The 19,559-nt window shown below is 40.4% G+C and overlaps 1 protein-coding gene across 1 annotated transcript in view; it reads left to right on the top strand.

Moving 5' to 3' along the window:
* Positions 1 to 19,559, top strand: part of EIF2AK3 (eukaryotic translation initiation factor 2 alpha kinase 3) — a 66,470-nt gene that overhangs the window by 7,388 nt on the left and 39,523 nt on the right. Inside the window, exon 2 of the mRNA XM_026481059.4 lies at positions 4,879 to 5,008. Coding sequence (XP_026336844.1) covers positions 4,879 to 5,008 — 130 coding nt within the window. The remainder of the gene's footprint in view (positions 1 to 4,878; positions 5,009 to 19,559) is intronic.

The raw sequence follows: 19,559 nt of genomic DNA, 5'->3' as shown, positions 1-19,559 counted from the left end.
ACACCCTGTAGGTTTGGGAGCTGTCATGTTACGGGTAAAGTCAAAGCCGTGGGCATTGGCTAAAGCCTGAACTCCATGGTCTGCTTCCTAGAGATTGAGAGCGCTAGGAATGATGGGGTGAAGGGAAGTGGCCTTGTAGAAGCCAGGGAAAGGAGAAGGTCTAGAATGAGGAGCCTGCCACTCTTTCAGCTGCTGCTGCGTAACAGACTTGATGAGGAAAATGGATCTGGCAGGAGGAGACGGTTGAAAACCTTCTTGAGAACAGCGTCGAAGAATTGGGTCATGCGTAAGAGAACAGCGCTTGCTGTTGAATCATCCAAACAAATGCCTTTGTAAACTAGAGCAAGGTGTAAGCGCGAGAGAGAAGTTTCTAAAGAGGTTATTGGCAGAACTGACCAATAGGCCTTCTTCATCCAGGTGATAGATTATTTTTTTACTCTAAGGAAACAGCCCTTTGAGGTAAGTCAGTATCTGCCAAGCTGGTCTTATGGCAGGACTCACCTGGGGTATTTGTCAAGCTCCAGCTCCCGAGCCCCCTCTGGGGATGGGACCCAGGAATGTCTACTGGCTTTTAACAAGCACCGGATAGTTTTTATGACCAGGCAAGTTTGAGTTATGCTGACCCAGGAAAGTAGTCCTGTCTTACCTGTGAGAAAGCAAGTGAAATGAAGCTATGAGCAGAGCAAGTGCAGAGTCATGGGTCTGACTTCAGAGCTCCAGTTCTTAAAAAAGAAAAAAAAAAATGCTCCAGTTCTTTCACTGGAAATGCTGCCTCTGCAGTCCCTTCAATTCTTGAATAAGTTAAAGCTTTTCATCTTGTTCGTAGAAACCTGAAAATAGAATGGGTTGTGGGGAGATAAAGTGGCCTTATATTCTCCCTATTTGGGGAGAGGGGTTCATTTTTCATCTCTGATTGGTGTTTATTCTGAACAACTTATTGCTGCCCTCTGCAGCATTCAGAGGGCAATGCTGCATTCAGCATTATCTGTTCACCTGATGCTTTTCTCAATTGATAGTATGTCCATGAGCATCTCTCTTAGAATGTGATTAGACATAATAGGCTAAATCGTAGCATCTCTTTTATGCCCTGTCATGCTGCTCAATTTCAGCCACAGCACCAGGGGTGCTTCCTTCCAGAGCCGTGCTTGGGAAGGAGCCCGTAGTGAATATCACGGATACCTTGTAGGTGAAGGGCTTTTTTTTTTCTGAACCCCTGACAGATTTGTAGGGGATTTACTGTTATTCCCATTAAGAGGGTTAAAATAATTAAGGGTACCCCATTCAAATCTAAGAACCCGATTACATTAAGTATCAAAAACAGCTAAGAGAATAATACACTTAATTGTTCCTGCCCGCATGTTTGCATTTCTTTTAATTATTACTCAAATTTATACTTATTCTCTAGATACAGTACAAAATCTGAAACTATCTTGTTTAAAAAGACAGAATCCTTGACTCAGTTAAATGCATCCTATATAAGTTGTCAGTGAAAGAATAGGTAGACATTAAACTCCAAGTGATTTATTAAAATGTGTATTTATGTACACATAAGACACATATACATATTTTATTGTTGGGTTTTTCTTTGTTTTGAAGATGAGACCTGGAGTTTTACCATTATCTGCATACCTCTAGCCCAAATACCTACATACTCAGAAAAATTACAGGGTTTGTTGTTGTTGTTGTTGTTGTTACAAGTAGAATGTCTAGGGTGAAAAACAATGTTCGTTCTGAATTAAAAACAAAAAATAGTATCTGAAGTGTTGCAGTGGTCTCCTTAGTTTTTCACGGGTTAACACTGCTTATACAAAGTTTTGTTTCAATTAGAGTGGTTTTCATTCAGCCATCTATTTGTGGTTAGTGATTACTGAACAGAATAATCAGACATTTCTACAGTGGTACTAGGAAAGACTTAACTTGGCTCTGAACCTTGGATCACTAACTTAATTAGATTCTGTTGCTTTTATCTGTAAATTGGCACATCTAAGGTATGACTTTTTATACCCTTCATTATAAAATAATTTTCTTCCTCATAGTAACCGTCTTCTCCCCTAATTCCTGGTATATCTCCTTAGAAAGCAGGGTAGCGTGTGGGTAGGGCAGTAGAGTTGTTCCTTTTTTCTTTTGGTTAGTTACCTAAAATTACTAGAGTTTGTAATGTGTCAAAAATCTTTATTTTCACAGATTAGACTAAGAGTTACCATTTGAAAAATTCAAAATGAGAATTAGTGTATAGTTTGGGAACTAAATTAACAATTAAAAAACAATTTTGTTTATTCACTTGATAAATTTTTTCATTTGATAAACAAGTTTTTGAAAAGTTTCAAGTGAGTTTATTGAACTATTTTGTCTTGGTCAACTTACAGCTTCATTTTGAATTTGTATATGTTGTACTTCAAATGAAATAGAGAAGATAAAAGTTGTATTTTAATCCCAAAGTGAAACATAAATATGTGTACTTGGAATTTCATGGTCTTTGAAGCAGACAAATATACCTAACAAATTCATAGAACAACTGTATAACTTATTCTACAAATATTTATTGAGGGCCTGTTATATATCTGGGAGGATATGTTCCAAACAGAAGGAACAGTAGCTGCAAAGGCCCTGAGGGAAAATCATGATGTGTTTGAGGAATTGGGGAAGTCATTCTACCATACAAATCTGGTAGGCAGTTGGGTATATAAGTCCAGAGTACAGGGAGAGATACAAATTTGAGAGTGCCAGCATCTAGATGGTATTTTAAGCTATGAGACTGAACGAGACCATCCGAAAAAGTACATGTAAGTAGAGAACACTTTGAGAGATGGAAGAGATGAGGAAGAACCAGAAAATGAAACTGAGAAAGAGTAGGCTACAACTAAGGGGAAAAAAAAAGATCAGGATAGTACAGTGTCTTGGAAGCCACAGAAAGAGTGTGTCTCATGAAGGGCAGGAGATGTCACTGGTCAGGTGCTGCTAGAAGGTCAAGTGAACTGAGACCTGACCATGGGATTTTTCAATATGAAGGTCACTGATGACCCCAACAAGAACCTTTTAAGTGAAGTGGCAGAGGCAAAATCTTTTTTTTTTTTTATAATGATTTTTTATTTTATTATGTTAGTCACCATACAGTACATCCCCGGTTTCCGATGTAAGGCACGATGATTCATTAGTTGTGTATAACACCCAGTGCACCATGCAATACGTGCCCTCCTTACTACCCATCACCGGCCTATCCCATTCCCCCACCCCCCGCAAAATCTTGATTAGAAAGAGTTCAAGACAGAAAAAGGGGAGAGGATTTGGAGACAGAATGTATAAGAACTCTTTCAAGGAGTTTTGTTCCAGAGTCAGGCAAGGAGTGGATTGGACGCTTAGAGGAGAGGGAATGGTTCATTTTATTTGACTGGTTTGGTTTTTAAGTTGGGGGAAATAATAGCAGGTGTGAATGCTGAGAGGAATGCTTTGGTTGATGCAAGAGCAAGAGGAGAGGTGTGAGGACTGGAAAATAGGGATCTGTTGTGTAAGCAGAAGTGTTGGCAGTGGATGGGACCATGAACAATTCACCTGCAGTAATAGGAGGGAAGGTAGAATTCGTGGGTCCAGGTGGTGATAAAGAGAGATGTGATGGTGGGGTTTCTTTTGATTATCCCTGCGATGAATGAGCTTGGAAGAGCTAGTGTTGGAAATTGAGGGGAAAGGAGAAATTACATAGTTTAACCTAGGCCAATGGGTGAGTAGATAGACCCGGGTAGTACGCCGTGGTGGTGGAACATCATTGATAGCCCTTTTCACGTTGGCAGTCACGATTAAAGTGAGTCCGGTCAGCATGATTATGTTTTTCTTTGGCCACGTTCAACTGCATGGAAGCGAGAGTGAGAAAATGCAGAGCATTGGATTTAACCAGGGTCGGAGTTCTGCTAGGCAAGTGTGACGTGTGAGGGGCCAGGAAGTGCTCAAAATGAAGGACTATGGGATTTAAACTGGGTAAGAAAGAAGTGAGGGCCTGATGGTGGTGAAGCTGAGGGTAAAAGTGACAGGATCATTGGCTTGTAGGCTCTGGTGGGGTCAGAGATTAGTGGGAGTGAGGGAAGCAGAGGAAATGAGCCAGAAAGGGGTTGGTGGCAGGGGCTGGAATGCTTGAAATTTCAGTGGGGCAGGGGAGCTGTGGTGATTGGTAATGCCAAGGGCTAGGGTCTCACCAAGGCAGTGGATGAGGCAAGGTAAACAGATAATGAAAACCCAAAGAATGTGTTAATAGTGACAGTTAAACCAGGAGCTAAAATCCTCAAGGAATGAGGCTAGTGACCTAAGGGTCAGTGGACAATTACTTGGAGGGGTAGTGGGTGGAGCAGTCTGATCCTAAGGATTTTTGGAGAGGCGAGAAAGTAGTCTGAAAATGGCAATGAGATGCAAGGAGTACCCCCACCCTGTTACAGGGACAGGTGGTCAAGGGTTTTGGAGCAAAGAATTCTCTTTGCTTCAGAAGTGATGTTCTCGGGAAGAGCCAGGTTTCTACTCAAGCAAGAAGGCAAGTGGACATTCAGGGAAAACCGTGTTCCCGGGTTAAGGCTTTCAGGGATTTGGGAAAGGAAGATGAGGACAGCACTGGGAATGTTGAGTTCCATGTGGGGATTACAGGGTGGGAATGAGAGGTGACCTAGGAGTTTGGGGCTTTCGTAAGTGACATAAACAGATAAAGGGCATATTGCAATGGTCTTGGTGGGCAGTAGATGGATAGTGATAGCGAGACTACAAGTGTTGTGAGGAGGTGGGCCTCCTCCCCCAGCAGACAGAGGTCCGGGGACGGCCTGGTTTTCTTTCCAGTGTATGCATTAAGTGCCTGATATCATAAATACCTTTTAAACTTTGTCTTATTAATGTTTACATTTATAGATCATTAGTGATTATCAGCACTTTAGACGGGCGAATTGCTGCCTTGGATCCTGAGAATCGTGGTAAAAAACAGTGGGATTTGGACGTGGGATCCGGCTCCTTGGTTTCATCCAGCCTCAGCAAACCAGAGGTAAGAATTTTCTGTTAACTGTTGCTTGGAAACATCTCTAATGAACAATTGCGGATACTAGTTGTATGTATGTGCTTATAAAACTGGGGCTCAGGGCCTGATGGCCTAGGTGGGGGGCCTGTCTGTCTTTTACGAGCTATGCCCCCCCACCCCCGGCAACTACTTAACTGTTCTGTTCCTCAGTTCCCCTCCTTTAAAGCGAGTGGCTAATGTCACCTATGTCTTAGGACTGTTTTGAACATTAAATGAGTTAATCACATACATGAATAACTGAGAATACGTCTGCTCTCTCAGTCAATGTAGCTCATTATCTGAGCTATAACATGGTCATCGTTTCTTCCCCCTTATTATTATCGCAGGGTGCCTAGGAGTAATAAAACAAATGTAAGTAACTTAACTGCATCATCATAGTTAGAAACATATTGCAAAATCCCGTAAATTATTCCCTGCATTTTGCCTCAAGCGTACATCCTAATTGTAAGCATGAAATTTTCTTAGAATGTGATTTTAGACAAATCTGATTACTTGGAAAAACAAAAAGAGAAATGGTGCTTCTAAGACTCCAGTGACACATGACTCCAAGACTTGGGCAGGGACTTAGCTCCTCTCATCAATAAGTAAGGACACTGCCTACTTTGTTGAGGTTTGGGGTGGGTTAAATGAGAGAAGCTTATTTTTCTCATCTTTTGTCTTGACTCTGATAGATGAAGTCTCTGTCCTATTCTAGAGCTTTGGTCTCTAGTTTAAGTCATTTAAAGTAAAGTCCCTCTTTTGACTTGTGACTGTTGACATGGAAGCTGTCACCTCTGTTTTCCAGAATACCCTTAGCCTTCTGTCTAAACCAGGCTGTTCCTGTGGGACACTCCCTCTGGGTGCTCTTTTTTTTTTCTTTCATCACCAATTGTTTCCTTTCAGAAAGCTTTCTAGGGGCCCCTTGGTGGCTCAGTCAGTGACGCATCCGACTCTTGATCTCAGCTGAGATCTTGATCTCAGGGTCATGAGGGCAAGCCCCGCATTGGGCTCCACGCTGGGTGTAGAGCCTACTTAAAAACAAATCAAAACAAAAAGCTTTCCAGCTGGTATCAGATTTGAAAAAGACAAAACTTAACATGAGGGGCTTAAGAATGACCTGATTAGTGGTGCTGGAATTTTCGGGTGGGAATACTGCTACCAGTGCCCTATCTGCTCTTCTATAAACCCAGCTTGGATACTTTTCTGGAGCACCCAGGCAGGTGCTTAGGGAAATGGCACTGCCCAGTCTCCACATTTGTGTATGCTAAGCCCTGACTAGGCTTTCACAGTGTTTATTATTTATCAAACAGTACAGTTTGCTGGAAATATCTGTCAAGAATATTGAATTTCTGTTGTATTGTGAATTATTAATGCAAATAGCAATTTTATTGTAAATTACACTAATGAATTTGAATCAGGTATAATATTCAAATGCATTACTACTCAAGCTAAACATTCATTGATTTGTGTTCTGCTGGGATTATGCTTGGGTATGCATGTTTTGTTTTATTTTTTAAACTAGACATAAAAAGATGATCAGCAAAATCAGAAGATTGTAAGCTGTTTACATCTGAGGTAATATTACGGTGTGCCGTGGTGGTACAAAGCATGTGTGTGTTTGCAAACTAAAATAGACACGTGAAAAAAGGTAAATTGCATGGTATGACAAAGTAGATGCAAACAGTTGTAATACCCTGAGTGCTACTGAGTGTGTTTAAATTATGTTAGCCGTCTTTTTAAGTACAGTTCAGCTTTCTCATTGTCCCTAGTCCATACCATTTTCTGTGGTTTATTAGGGCTCTCTTGTTTTAAGTGCCCTCCTTCCCACCCACTGCAAACCCTAGATCCTTTGGATAGAATACTTGTGAAATGTTGACTCTCAAGTATATTCGCCAAGTTTCATTGTGTCGCTCTTACACAATAAATGAAAAGCTCACTTGCCACCTTGCATGCAGGAGACGAGTCCTGCGGCCTCTTCGCATTATCTAGATTTTCATTTCCTATTTTATGGAAAAAAATAGAAAATCTAAAGCTATTCACCATCTGGGATAACATGACAGGTTTACTAGACTTTGCTGCTGCCCCAGGTTCTTGAGACCATTTCTTGAAGCGACACTGTTTCCGGGGTTGTAATGTACACCTTATGTACTTTACACACGTGTAATCCTCACAAAGATCCTCCTGAGGTTGGTGTGTTGGTGTCATTTTGAAGAAGAGGAAACTGAAGCTCAGAGAAGTTACCTGCTTGAAATTGCAGACTGACTCGATGATGAGGCTGGGACTGAACCTGACTGTGCTCCGTTCTGCCTGCTCTGGGGCCATCTCCCCATCGTGGGTGCACCCCCCCCCCATTTCAAACTCGGGCTGCTCGTCTAGGACAGCAGGTCTCAGACTATATTGTCCCAGGACCCTTTACATTCTGAAAAGTTGTGGAGAGTTCCAAAGAGCTTTCTCCAGGGGTTATGTCTATCTAGACTTAAACCATGTTAGAAATTAAAAAAGAAATGTTAACGCCTTGTTATTAAATCATTTAAAAAAATGAACCCATTGATGCTAGCATAAAAACATCTTTTTATGAAGAATATTTTCTAGTTTAAAAATATTTTAGGGAGTAGAGTGGTGGCATTGTTTTATATTTTTATAAATCTCTTTAATTTCTGGTTTAATAGAAGAAAAAACAGTTTTCATATCTGTTTCTGTATTCAGCGCATTGCATTGTTGTTTTGGTTGAACTATATGAAGAAGAAAATCCAGGCCGTACATATATGTAGTTAGAAAAGGGAGATGTATTTTAGAAGCCTTTTCAGATGATTGGGTCATTCTTTTTTGATACTATACCAAAACAAGTGGAAGTTTCTTAAAGGTGAGTTGCACTGTAGAATGTGAAACCATATCAGTGAACATTTTGTGCTCTGTTACCTCAACACCCATATGTCTGTCTTGCCTTTCACTCACGCATGATGTTCCAACATCATTTGACAAATGTTGATTCAGTGAGTTATACAGATCTTCCAGATATTGACCTGTTTCTTGACAAAATATTTTAAAAATCAAATTTGCTATTATCACCGCTGATGTCATCAGAAAAGTCTTTAAGTACTAGCAAACTGTTGAGCTCAAATTGATAGAGATTTTCCAAAATTCTAATTTTCACTTGAAAACTGGAACTTTATCACCAATATGATTAGTTGTTTTCTTCGAAGTGAGAGGTTCACTTTGTGTATTTTTGAGAAAATGTCTGACCGATACCCAAGTCTCAGAAGCATCTTTTCCCCTCGGTTTTTTAAGGAGAAACAGAGCTCTGTGAACAGACAGTTCACAACTCAGTCACACAAGTGCTTTTTGTCAAGACCTGTTTCATTCAGTATGTGGCAGAGGTGCGGGCGCATACGTCCTCCCTGGTCGTGCCAGAAGGGTAAAAACGTGTACTCAGGTCCCAGAAGAATGAAATTAATCCTTTCTGTTGCTTCATCAGAACATTCTTTTTTCTTTTTCTTTTTTTTTTTTTAATTAATTATTTATTTATTTATTTGACAGAGATAGAGATAGAGACAGCCAGCGAGAGAGGGAACACAAGCAGGGGGAGTGGGAGAGGAAGAAGCAGGCTCCTAGCAGAGGAGCCTGATGTGGGGCTCGATCCCATAACGCCAGGATCACGCCCTGAGCTGAAGGCAGACGCCCAACCGCTGTGCCACCCAGGCGCCCCTCATCAGAACATTCTTGAGTGAAACTTTTCTCTTTTCCTTTTTTTCATTTCTTTTCTTTTTTTTCCTCTTCTCGCTGTGAGCGTGTGCCGGTGAAGAATACAATGACTGCTGGCTTGATGTTGGAGCCTCTTGATTTTCGTGCTAAGGCACTAGCAGTTTTAGTCACCATTGCTTTTTTGCTTGTTTTTTGTTTTTTGTTTTAAAGTAGGGCTTGGAGCTGGGCGCTGGGGCTTGAACTCATGACCCTGAGATCAAGACCCTAGCTGAGATCAGGAGTCAGACGCTTAACCGACTGCGCCGCCCAGGTGCCCCCTAGTCACCATTGCTTTTATACCCTCAGTGCAAATATCACCACAGTGAGAAAGCAAATACCACCTTAGTTGCAAAACTTTTTGACTCTCTGCACCTCTAGAAGCATCTACAGACCAGTTTGAGAACTGCTGATCTAGTATGTGATAGAAATATTATAAGAATATTTGGAAGATAAACCGGAATGTATTGTGAGCTTGAGTCATCTGTTCCTCAGCAAGGTGTGCATTGCTCAGCATCTACAAGTTGTGTTCAGAAGTTGGACAAAATACCACAGAAAAGACACCTGGGTGGCTCGGTCGGTTAAGCGTCTGCCTTTGGCTCAGGTCACGATCCCAGGGTGCTGGGATCAAGCCCCGAGCTGGGTTCCCTGCTCAGCGGGGAGTTTGCTTCTCCCTCTCCCTGCCACTCCCCCTGCTTGTGCTCTCTCTCTCTCTCTCTCAAATAAATAAATAAAATCTTTTTAAAAAATACCACAGAAGACGAGGATCAAAAACTGCTATTTGAAATGCCCTGCATATGATGCATAGAGTTATAACACCTTTTTAAATGCATCTGATATAGGGTTTTATGAACGTCCCTAACTTTTTGTGAGAAATAGTTAATTTTCTCTGTCTGAAGCCCAGCGTTTGGTACAGAGCTAAAGCCGAAACCACCCATGTGACAGGAGGTAGATCCGTGGCTCCGTGTGGGGACTCCGGTATTAGAATATCGCTTTCTCCACGCTTTCATCAGGAGTGGTATGAAGATGAAACAGATAAAACCTAGAAGGCCAGGGAAGATGTATTCCCTGTGGAGCAATTAGTAAAGCTACTTATTAATCTAACGAAGAGGATTTGATAGACTGTGTAATAATTTTTTTTAAACTTTTATTTATTAAGTAATCTCTATCCCACCATGGGGCTCGAACTCATGACCCTGAGGTCAAGAGTTGTGTGCTCTACCAACTGATCCAGCCAGGCACCCCCACTGTTTAAAATTTTTTAAGTTACTGGGGCACCTGGGTGGCTCAGTTGATTGGGCATCTGCCTTTGGCTCAGATTATGATCTCAGGGTCCTGGGATCCAGTCTAGGGTTGGGCTCCCTGCTCAGTGGGGAGCCTGCTTCTCCCTCTTCCCCACCCTGGCTCGTGCTTTCTCTCACTATCTCTCTCTTTCTCTCAAATAAGTAAATAAAATCTTTAAAAAGTTATTAATGATAGAGCAATTGGTGATGAATCACATGTACTTTTGCAATAATGAAGTAAAGCCACACAGGAACTTCTTGCGCTGTGTGGGATTGTGGGGGAGGAGCTGGGATTCAGGGCCTTGAGTTCTAGTCAGGGTTCTTCCACTAACTGACTAGATGGCCCAGCTAAATTCTTCAGTTCAGTAGAGCTTTAATCTCCTTCTCTGTAAAATTATGGGATTGAACTAAGTCTTAAAGATTGTTGCCACTTCGGGAATCAGGTACCATCAGATAGATGAAGCATAAATAAATTATCTAGAGGGAGTTTTCAGCCCCCCCCCCTTTAACTACATTTAAGGATTCTTTAAAAAATAAAGCACTCAATTCATTAGAAATTGCCATTAGGTGCGTATGTTTTTGCCTCCTGGCCTGCTGTGATATCCTTAACCTTCTCTGATCCAAAAGGCAGATAAAATACTATATTATGTTGCTTTACTGGTATTTTGATTATGTCAATGAAAAAATAAATTCCTAGAGGATAGGAGAGATTGAGGGTTTCATTAAACAAGTGTTTTACATTACATTTAGAATGGTATGCTGTAGGAAGGTTGAGGTGTCTTGGGACACAGATCTGATTTGCCACTCTTTCCTCTTGACTAGGTATTTACAAACTTCCTCAAAAGAATAGTGATAATAAACCAAGCTAAAACTTTGTGTGTGTGTAAGTTCACTCCATTAGCTGTAACAGATGTGCTCTAGGTTCTAACCCTAATACTTAAATAATAGCAGCTAAGAATTTGTTTTTAATTTTCGAAAAGACCACCTGAGGTGAAATCTGATTTCCTTTCCTCTGATAATTTATATGCAGATTAAACCTTGAAAAAGCACTGAGGATATTTGGCTGTGGTTCTTCATTGGTTACCTTATTATTATTATTTTTTAAGATTTTATTTATTAGAGAGAGAGCACGAGAGAGTGTGTGCACCAGCAGGGCGAGGGACAGAGGGAGAAGCAGACTCCCCACTGAGCAGGGAGCCTGATGCGGGGCCCCAGAAACATGACCTGAGCCAAAGGCAGACTCTTAACTGACTGAGCCACCCAGGCATCTCTCATTGGTTGTCTTAAAATTTTGTTTTGTAACGTATTAGCATAGTTTTTCTTTGGGGTCTCTGGGTGACATTTGGATCATACTTCAAATCTAAGGAGATATAATATCCTTGAACTCTCTACTTCTCTGTGTTTTGGAGCACATTCATAAACACACAGAGACCTTCCTTATCTTTGTTTAGAATGCATGTTAATAATTGTATACATGTAACTAGTTTGTCCTTAGATAATACCTGTACCTTTTCTTTATTTAGAGAGACCATGTCTGTTTTTTGTTTCAGTTTTCTGTTAAAATGCCTTTGTCTTCCCCCTCTTAAAAAGAACAAACAACACTATTATAAGTCTATAGTTAGAGTTTGGGGTTTTGTTTTATTTTCGGCATGTTTCTCCCCAAGGGACAACGCCTTTCTGTTTCAGACAGGTGCAGAAACAGACAACTATGATGCTGGAGCTTTCCAGCCTCCTCCTTACCCCTCATCAGACTGCATTCATTGAGAGGGGCCTTTAAGGGTGGGGGGAGCCTTTGGAAAGAGTATACTCTTAATGGTTAACTTGATTTGTTCACAAAGAGTTCATCCGTAGACCCTTAGAACTACGTAGTGCTTTTATTAAGAGAAGGTCCATAATCTCTAATTTAAAGATTCTCTAATTTATACTGAAAGATGTCTGGCCATTTTGCATTTTTTTCATTTGTACATAAACCGGCACATTTTGAGCCTGGATCTGTCATTGAAGATTGTGCTTTATTTGGAAAAGTCACTGTCAGTTCAGTCACGTAGCAAGGCAATATGTAAATAATTGCTTGGGTTAATTGCTTTTCTTTTAATTATAGAAATGAAACAGTGCTTCGGTTTAATTTTATTCTATTAATCCCTTAGCATGGCTGAAAGCGTTGCTGTGAACTAAACCAGTTTACTCTAGCATGCATGTTGCTAAATGATTTGACCTTACTTTTTAGGAATCTGACTTCGCGTGCATATTATCTACTTCATGAATGTATAATGATCTAAATGAAGGGAGAGATAGTTACTAAAATCTGTGTTTTTCATCATGAATGTGAAGAGTATGCTAAAACGTTAGTCTGATAGTTTTCCTTGAGGTATTTCGTTCTATGGGTTGAGGAAAGAAAGAATGAAATAGTTATTATCTCTTTGACGTTTCACTGCTCTTGGGTGTTAATTCACAATCTTTGATGACAATAAATAACCAAATTGTTTCAGGATATGTTTTTTTCTTCAGCATTTCCTTTTAAAAAAAAAAAAAAAAGTCTGCATTTCCTCTTAAGCAAGTCACGTGGGATGCCTTCACTAATGCCCAGATCTACTGAAAGATCTCATAATCCCTCGTGTTAGACCATCTGAGTAGTTGTTAACCATGTCCCCTTCCTTAGTCTGTGAGGTATGATTCCCAGGAACACTTTACTTTCAGCAAAAACCTCTCTTTATTCTCCCCATCATGGTAATTTCAGGGTTTTCAGGGAAATAAAAAAAGTATTTCCCTAGCACAGTGCTGGAACATTTTTTTTTCTCTTCACATTTTTTTTCTCTGTCACAAATAGTCAATTCTGGCATCTAGCGATCTAGTCACTTACTGGTTTTTGTTTATTAAAAGTTACCATTTTATGTTTCATACACAGGGTATCATTTTTAAAGAAATAAAATATACAAAAACATGCCTGTTAACTTTTCTTTAATATTGTTCATCTTTGTGCTCAATAAAGTAGTTTACAGTCCTTCAGAACTTCTATATGATAAAGGAGAATTTTAAGGTTGATAGAGATTTCTGGTAAATCAAGACTGGTAACAGTTTGATGTATTTAATTCTTATATTGAATTCATCTTTATTTAGCTTTGAGGCTTTATTTTTAAATGGGTGTTGTAAATCCAGGGTTGGGAAAGAAATAATTGACATGGCATAATTAAGCTTTCTACCTTCTCCTTGAATTTAGTTTTGGAGAAGCTATTTAAATTCTAAAGGCTTTTTTGTAGTTTTTGAAATTTTGTGTTCATGAACCATAGTTACTTTCTGAAGTTACCTTATAGAAAATAAAGGAAGGTTCATGATGAATTTATAACTACTCAGATGAAGAGTTTATATTTTTGTTTTAAACAGGCGCCCCTCCAATATCTAAATTTCAAGATAGTAACATTAGGGGAGGCTAGATGAAAGGTTTATAGAAACTCTTTGTACAATTTTTGCAACTTTTCTCAGTCTAAAATTATTTCAAATTACAATTTAAAAAAGTCTATACATTGGGGGAAAAATTCCCAAGAGTTCCTTTTCCGGCAGTCTGTCCTAAAGAAAGAATCTGAAATACAAAAGATGTTCATCATAGCATTATTATAATTTTAAATTTTAGAAACAACCTATATGTTTCTTAAAAGGATGCTGCTTAATAAGTTATGCTCTCTGGGCTGAGTTAAATAGAACCTGTGTGCTGTGGATACCCCAAATACACATCTCTGCTGACAGAGCTGATGGCTGGCTTCACATCTCTACTTAGAGGAAGGTCTAAAAGTCACTCCGAAGTAGTATCCGCAACCTCAACCTCAGTCTTCCCTGTGGCTTAGGTGAAACCTTCAAGTCATCCTTGAGTTCCTTTCATTTCCTCGTCTTCCAGGCTTGCTCCATTAACTAGTCCCATTGCTCTCCCTCCAGAACATACCATTGATCCATTTACTCTCTCCAGCACCATTGCTCCTCATGATGCTAGCCTCCACCACCTTCCCTGGACCAGTGCACAGGCCTCCCAATTGCTCCCGTTTCCTCTGTTGTCTGCTCTCATCACTCTCCGTGCTGCCATCTGAATGATGTTAAAAGAATTCATCAACCTGTTCCTCCTCTGCCTAAAGCCCTCCAGTGGTTCCCTATTACATGTAAAATAAGATTCAACTTGCTTACCATTCCCTGCTGGGTCCTACAGGAGCTGGCCAGTCTTTGAGCTTGGGACCTATCCCTCATCCTGTTGCCTCCTCTCTCCTGTGTTCTGGCCCCAGTGACCTCATTCAGTATCTTAAACAGCAGTGCTTCATGCTTTTTGAAATACTTCAGTAATTACCCAGGTGTTTGCATTTTCTGTAATAATAATTATAATTCTTAATGTGCTTATCCAGAATAATTGCTGAAAGACATCTTCGCGTACTGCTCAGCATATCGTGAGCACTTAATGCCTGTTAAACATCTCTGTGGGGGAGTCAGAGGTACCTGACCTTAACACATCCCAAACAGAGCTCCTCTGTAGTGGGGTGGGAGTCTGGCAGGACTGTGCGCTGGGGTACAACAGTGCCCAGGACACATGAGGTCCTTGCCCTTGTGGAACTCATGTGGCATCATGTGGAGCCAGCTGGGGAGACAGATACCGAATAATTACAGTGTAAACAATGTAGTTGAGTTGTGGAAACGGCCACATGGAAGGGTGGAACTAAGAAAGTTAGCAAAAAGGCCTGACCTACCTAGATAGGAGGCCAGAGAAGCCTTCTCAGAAGAGATGGTGTTTACAACTGAGACCCCATGAGGAAAGGAGCTGCCCTGGCAAGAGATGGTTAGAGTGGTGGGGAAAGACTGCTCTGGGACAGGGAATGGCCTGTGTGGTGGGAATTATCGGCGGATGGCAACAAGAGTGAGGCCCGGGGGATAGTAGAGATGAGCCTGTTGAGGGAGGCCGGGGCCAGCTGATACAGGGCCTAGTAAGCTGTGTTGAGCATTTTGGATTATATCCTGAGCCTTCAGAAACCAAGGAAGGATTTTAAGTGGGAGAGATTCTTCCACAGTCAAAATGGAAAGGGTTTCTTGACATTCTTTTTTGTTTTGAGACTTTCCATGGGACTCTGATGATTCAAAGGGTTGTCTCAGTGAGGCATTTGTATTATAAGCCAGTTACTGTAATCGTGAACACATTTATGTTTATAAACATTCATAAAGTATTCACATTAACTAGCAGTTGGGGAAACCTGGGAGAAAATAGGAAAATTCCTAAAATTCTACTAAAGTCAATCTCTTGAAGCACTTTTTTCTCTCCCGTTTTCTCTGACTCATCACTCTGCCAGAATTTTTAAATGTTAGAATTCTCGAAGTTTGGGTATAGGTAGCCTTCTCACCCTATTCTCCTTCAAGGGGATTGTGTCTCTGTTCCTATGACAGCAGCAGTTCTAGTTTTTCTCTTCAGCCCGATCTTTTTCCTCTGAGCAGCAGACCTGTACAGGCAAATGCCTCAACATCTCTGCCTGCTGAGCTCTCTCAGTCACTCAGAACTCACCGTATGTAAACACACTGCTGTTCTTCCTCTCTGTACCTGTTCTTAAGTCACTCTTAAGTCCTTCTTTGGTCTTAATTTAATTCCAGAGAAGGTCAAAATCCCTTTCTGTTTTGACTGTGGAGGAACTGGGGAAACAGGGATGGGAGTGGAGAAAAGCAGGAGACTTCTGGATCCCAAGAGTAGTAGAAACATCAGTAGTCTGGGGACCAGAAGACACACCTTTTGCTATGGAGGAGAGCCTGGGTGGCTCAGTCAGTTAAGCATCCGACTTTGGCTCAGGTCCTGATCTCAGGATCCTGGGATTGAGCCCCGTGTTGGGCTCCACGCTCAGTGGGGAGTCTGCTTCTCCCCCCCCCCATCCCTCCACTTGTGAGCTTGCTCTCTCTTTCTCTCAAGTAAATAAATAAAATCTTAAAAAAAAAAAAAAAGCCATGGATGCTGAATTTGAGGATCAAGTACGTAAGTTAATGTGGGGAGTTTTGTAAAACGGTGTAGTGTTGGTTTTTGTCCAAGGTCACCTAGCAAGTGGCAGACAGAGTCAGGGACCCAGGAATGAGGCTGGATGAGGTGCGCTCATCACCCTGTGCACACGGCTCCATTTCAGATGCTGGATGCTTGCTGTTGCCCCATGTGAGCAAAACAGCTAGCGTGGCCAGGAACGTAATTGTTGAGGGCAAAGGGGATTTCCACATATGAAAAGAGTCAGCAATTTAACACTTCCAGTGGAGTGTTTCTTGTATTTACATCTTCCCAGTCTTCGTGAATTTTATCTTTTTATTCCTTGAGATCATTGGAAGCATCAGCTATTGTGTTATTCTAGAGACGCTTGGAGTTCTTGAGGTGGGCCAGAGATGTGTGCCCCTTTAGTGAATATTCTAGAATAGTGTTTTTCTGTCCTTTCCCCTTATAGTCTGTGTTCATTTTTCCTTATCTGTACTCTTGACAAGTCTGAGTCTTACCACGCTGTTTACAACCCCCCCCCCCCTTTAACTTATTGCTTCTTAGCTTGTACTTGGGACTTGGCTTTTGTAGCTGTCAGGGCCAGCGTGTTCTTTTTCCCTCTTTCTTGGTTAGGGAACACACTGCATGCAACTTTTTTGGGTTTGAAAGGGTTTCATGTTTAAGTCACTACTTGAAAAAATAATAGTGTGTATAAATCTAGCTTCCAGAGCTACAGGAGGGAAAGTTCTTGTTTATAGAAAAACTCTCACTAGTAAATGCAGGAAGAATATAGAGTTAGAAGTCATTGTTTTATTCCCTTTATTGAAATAGTAGGTCATCAATTGATACTAAGATGGTGAAAAGCTGATAGAACACTTTGAAGTGGAGAGATCAGGCTGACTCCCCCAAATCTACTGATTAATAGTAACAAATATGACATAACACAGGGGTTGGCAAACTTCTTCTATAACGGGCTAGACAATAAATATCTTGGGCTTTATGGGCCAGATGGTCTATGTAGTTGTAGGGGAAAGCAGTCCTAGACAATACATAAATAAGTGGATGTGACTGTGGCCCGATAAGGCTTAACTTCAGAAAACAGGCAGTGGGTCAGGTTTGGCTTGTAAGCTGTAGCTCATTGGCCTTCAGTGTGATAGGAAGTATGTAGCGCCATCTACGAAGTAGTCTTACAAGAAAACCAAACCTGCATCAGATCAAAGTTTCAGGTTTAATCACACACTTTTCAGAAAATACAAGGGATAAAGGAACAAGTTAAATGATGTGCAGAAGCCAGACTGTGGGACATTCTATACGATAAATAATAATCTGGTTTCTCAAGCAAATCAGTGCATGGAAAAGGGAGTTAAAGGGGCTCCTAAGGGGGAAAAAAGAATCAAATTTAATACATGGAGTTTGAATTCCTTATTGGAGCAAACCAATTGTATATCTTTGAGACAATCGGGGAAGTTTAAATATTAGATGAATTTAAGGAATTACTCTCAATTCTGTTAGATGTGATACTGGCATAGTAGTTACTTCTCAGCAAAGAATACTGAAGGATTTATAGGTGAAATGGCATAATGTCTGGGATTTGCTTTAAAATACTCTAGTAAAGGGGCGCCTGGGTAGCGCAGTCGTTAAGCGTCTGCCTTCGGCTCAGGGCGTGATCCCAGCATTATGGGATCGAGCCCCACATCAGGCTCCTCCGCTAGGAGCCTGCTTCTTCCTCTCCCACTCCCCCTGCTTGTGCTCCCTCTCTCGCTGGCTGTCTCTCTGTCAAATAAATAAAATCTTAAAAAAAATACTCTAGTAAAGAAAATAAGTAAAATATTCTAGTAAACAAATACATGTTGTGGGTGGATGGAGAACAGATGAGACAATTGGCAAAATTTGATAATTGTTGAAACTGTGTGATAGATACATGAGGGTTTATTAGTCTCTTTATACTTTGTATGTTTCAAAATGTTCAGAATAAGTTAATATAAAGTTGAATATACCCCAAAAGTATACATGTCAATGGTGGGGGTGGGGGTGCATAGAAAAAGAAGGTAGAACCAAATTTAAAAAATACATCTTATACAGTTAGAAGAATTTTTGTTTTTAATGCTGGTTATATTCATTTTAGTAGTAGCACAGCGTACATTTTCTCAGTTGAAGTTCCTTCTGTCACTTGGCAATAGAATTCTTATTTTCACATTCTAATTTCAAATAGCACTCCCTGATTACATGTGCCACTGGTATTCATTATGCCATTTAGGTCCTGTTCAGAAATAGAAATTGAATTATTTTACCAGACTGCTTTGTGATTGCATATGCATAAAGATCTTGATTGGCTCTTTGGCACTGAGTTTGCCAACCAGTGTGACAACCTTTTATTTTAAAATTATGAACAGGAAAAAACAAATGGAGGAGGGAAAAAAAAACCCATAAAATAACAAGAATTTATATTTTTAAAAAATGACTGATAGAGGAAGCAAGTCACGCAATTAGTCTGAGAGGCAGAGCAGCGAATCAGAACAAACAGCTGCTCACAGAGACGAATCAGTGGAATGTGAAAACGCATCACATCACCGTAACCTACATTTTTTTTCTACCAAGAGATTTGCAGCTGACTCTCTGAGTGACTCATTCCTGTGCTGGGAGGGTGAGGTAATGCTCTGGTGAGGGCTGATGTCATCTCACTACCTGAGCTGCGTGCGTATAGCATTTCTTGTGGCTGTCAAGGAAAAGCACCATCTGCTTTCACACATGCAGCCTGAAAGGCTTCACAAAGATTGGTGCAAAGGTTAGCAGCCGTGGGGATGACTCATAAGCAGCCAATTAGCGAAGAGCAGCTATTTCAAAGTGAGCCTTTAAAATCATAATCCCGAAATATGACATGATGATTAAGTATTAAATCATAATGCTTTTTTGTTATTTTGGGTTTTGCACTTTTCTCACTGAGTTGATGCTGTTGGAGATTTCAGTTTTAAAAAACAAGGCAGTTTTTCTCAATATGGTCCATCATCTCGAATCTTCTTGGTTGTTTAAACAACATATATGTATGTATGTATATAATTTTTTTTTTTAGTATATGCTGCTGAAGTGAGCACTAAACCTTATCTTTAATTGGAAAAGTTTGTTTTCCTTTACATTTGGAGGCATATAGATCACTCTTAAAGCGGAGATGAATTTTAGTCCATATTAGTTTGACAGTTTTTTGTTTGTGTTATAGTTTTTGGTCTTTTTGCAGCACTTAGGAGCCATTGTGTTTCGTAAGGATCTGTTACTGCTTTAGGAGAAAAGAGGTGGTTAATGGAAGAGGAAACAAGTCAGAATGAATGTTATCTGTTTACTACAGACCCTCTAACCCCTCTTCCTCTTTCTTTTGGTGACGTACACCTGCTTTCCATGTTTGTTCTTAACTAGTACTACTGTTGATACGACCAGACGACTGAAATACCTATTTTTTAACTTTATCATAATTTGAACTTGCAGTTCGAGTGAATAGAATAAAGAATACCTAACATTATATGAAAGGTACAAAGCGGTAAATACTTGATTTTCTAACTGA

The sequence above is a fragment of the Ursus arctos genome, unplaced genomic scaffold, assembly GCF_023065955.2.
Source record: "Ursus arctos isolate Adak ecotype North America unplaced genomic scaffold, UrsArc2.0 scaffold_8, whole genome shotgun sequence".
In the NCBI taxonomy this organism is placed as follows: domain Eukaryota; kingdom Metazoa; phylum Chordata; class Mammalia; order Carnivora; family Ursidae; genus Ursus; species Ursus arctos.
Note: the sequence above shows the minus strand (reverse complement) of the source record. Positions and strands in the feature narration are given on the sequence as shown.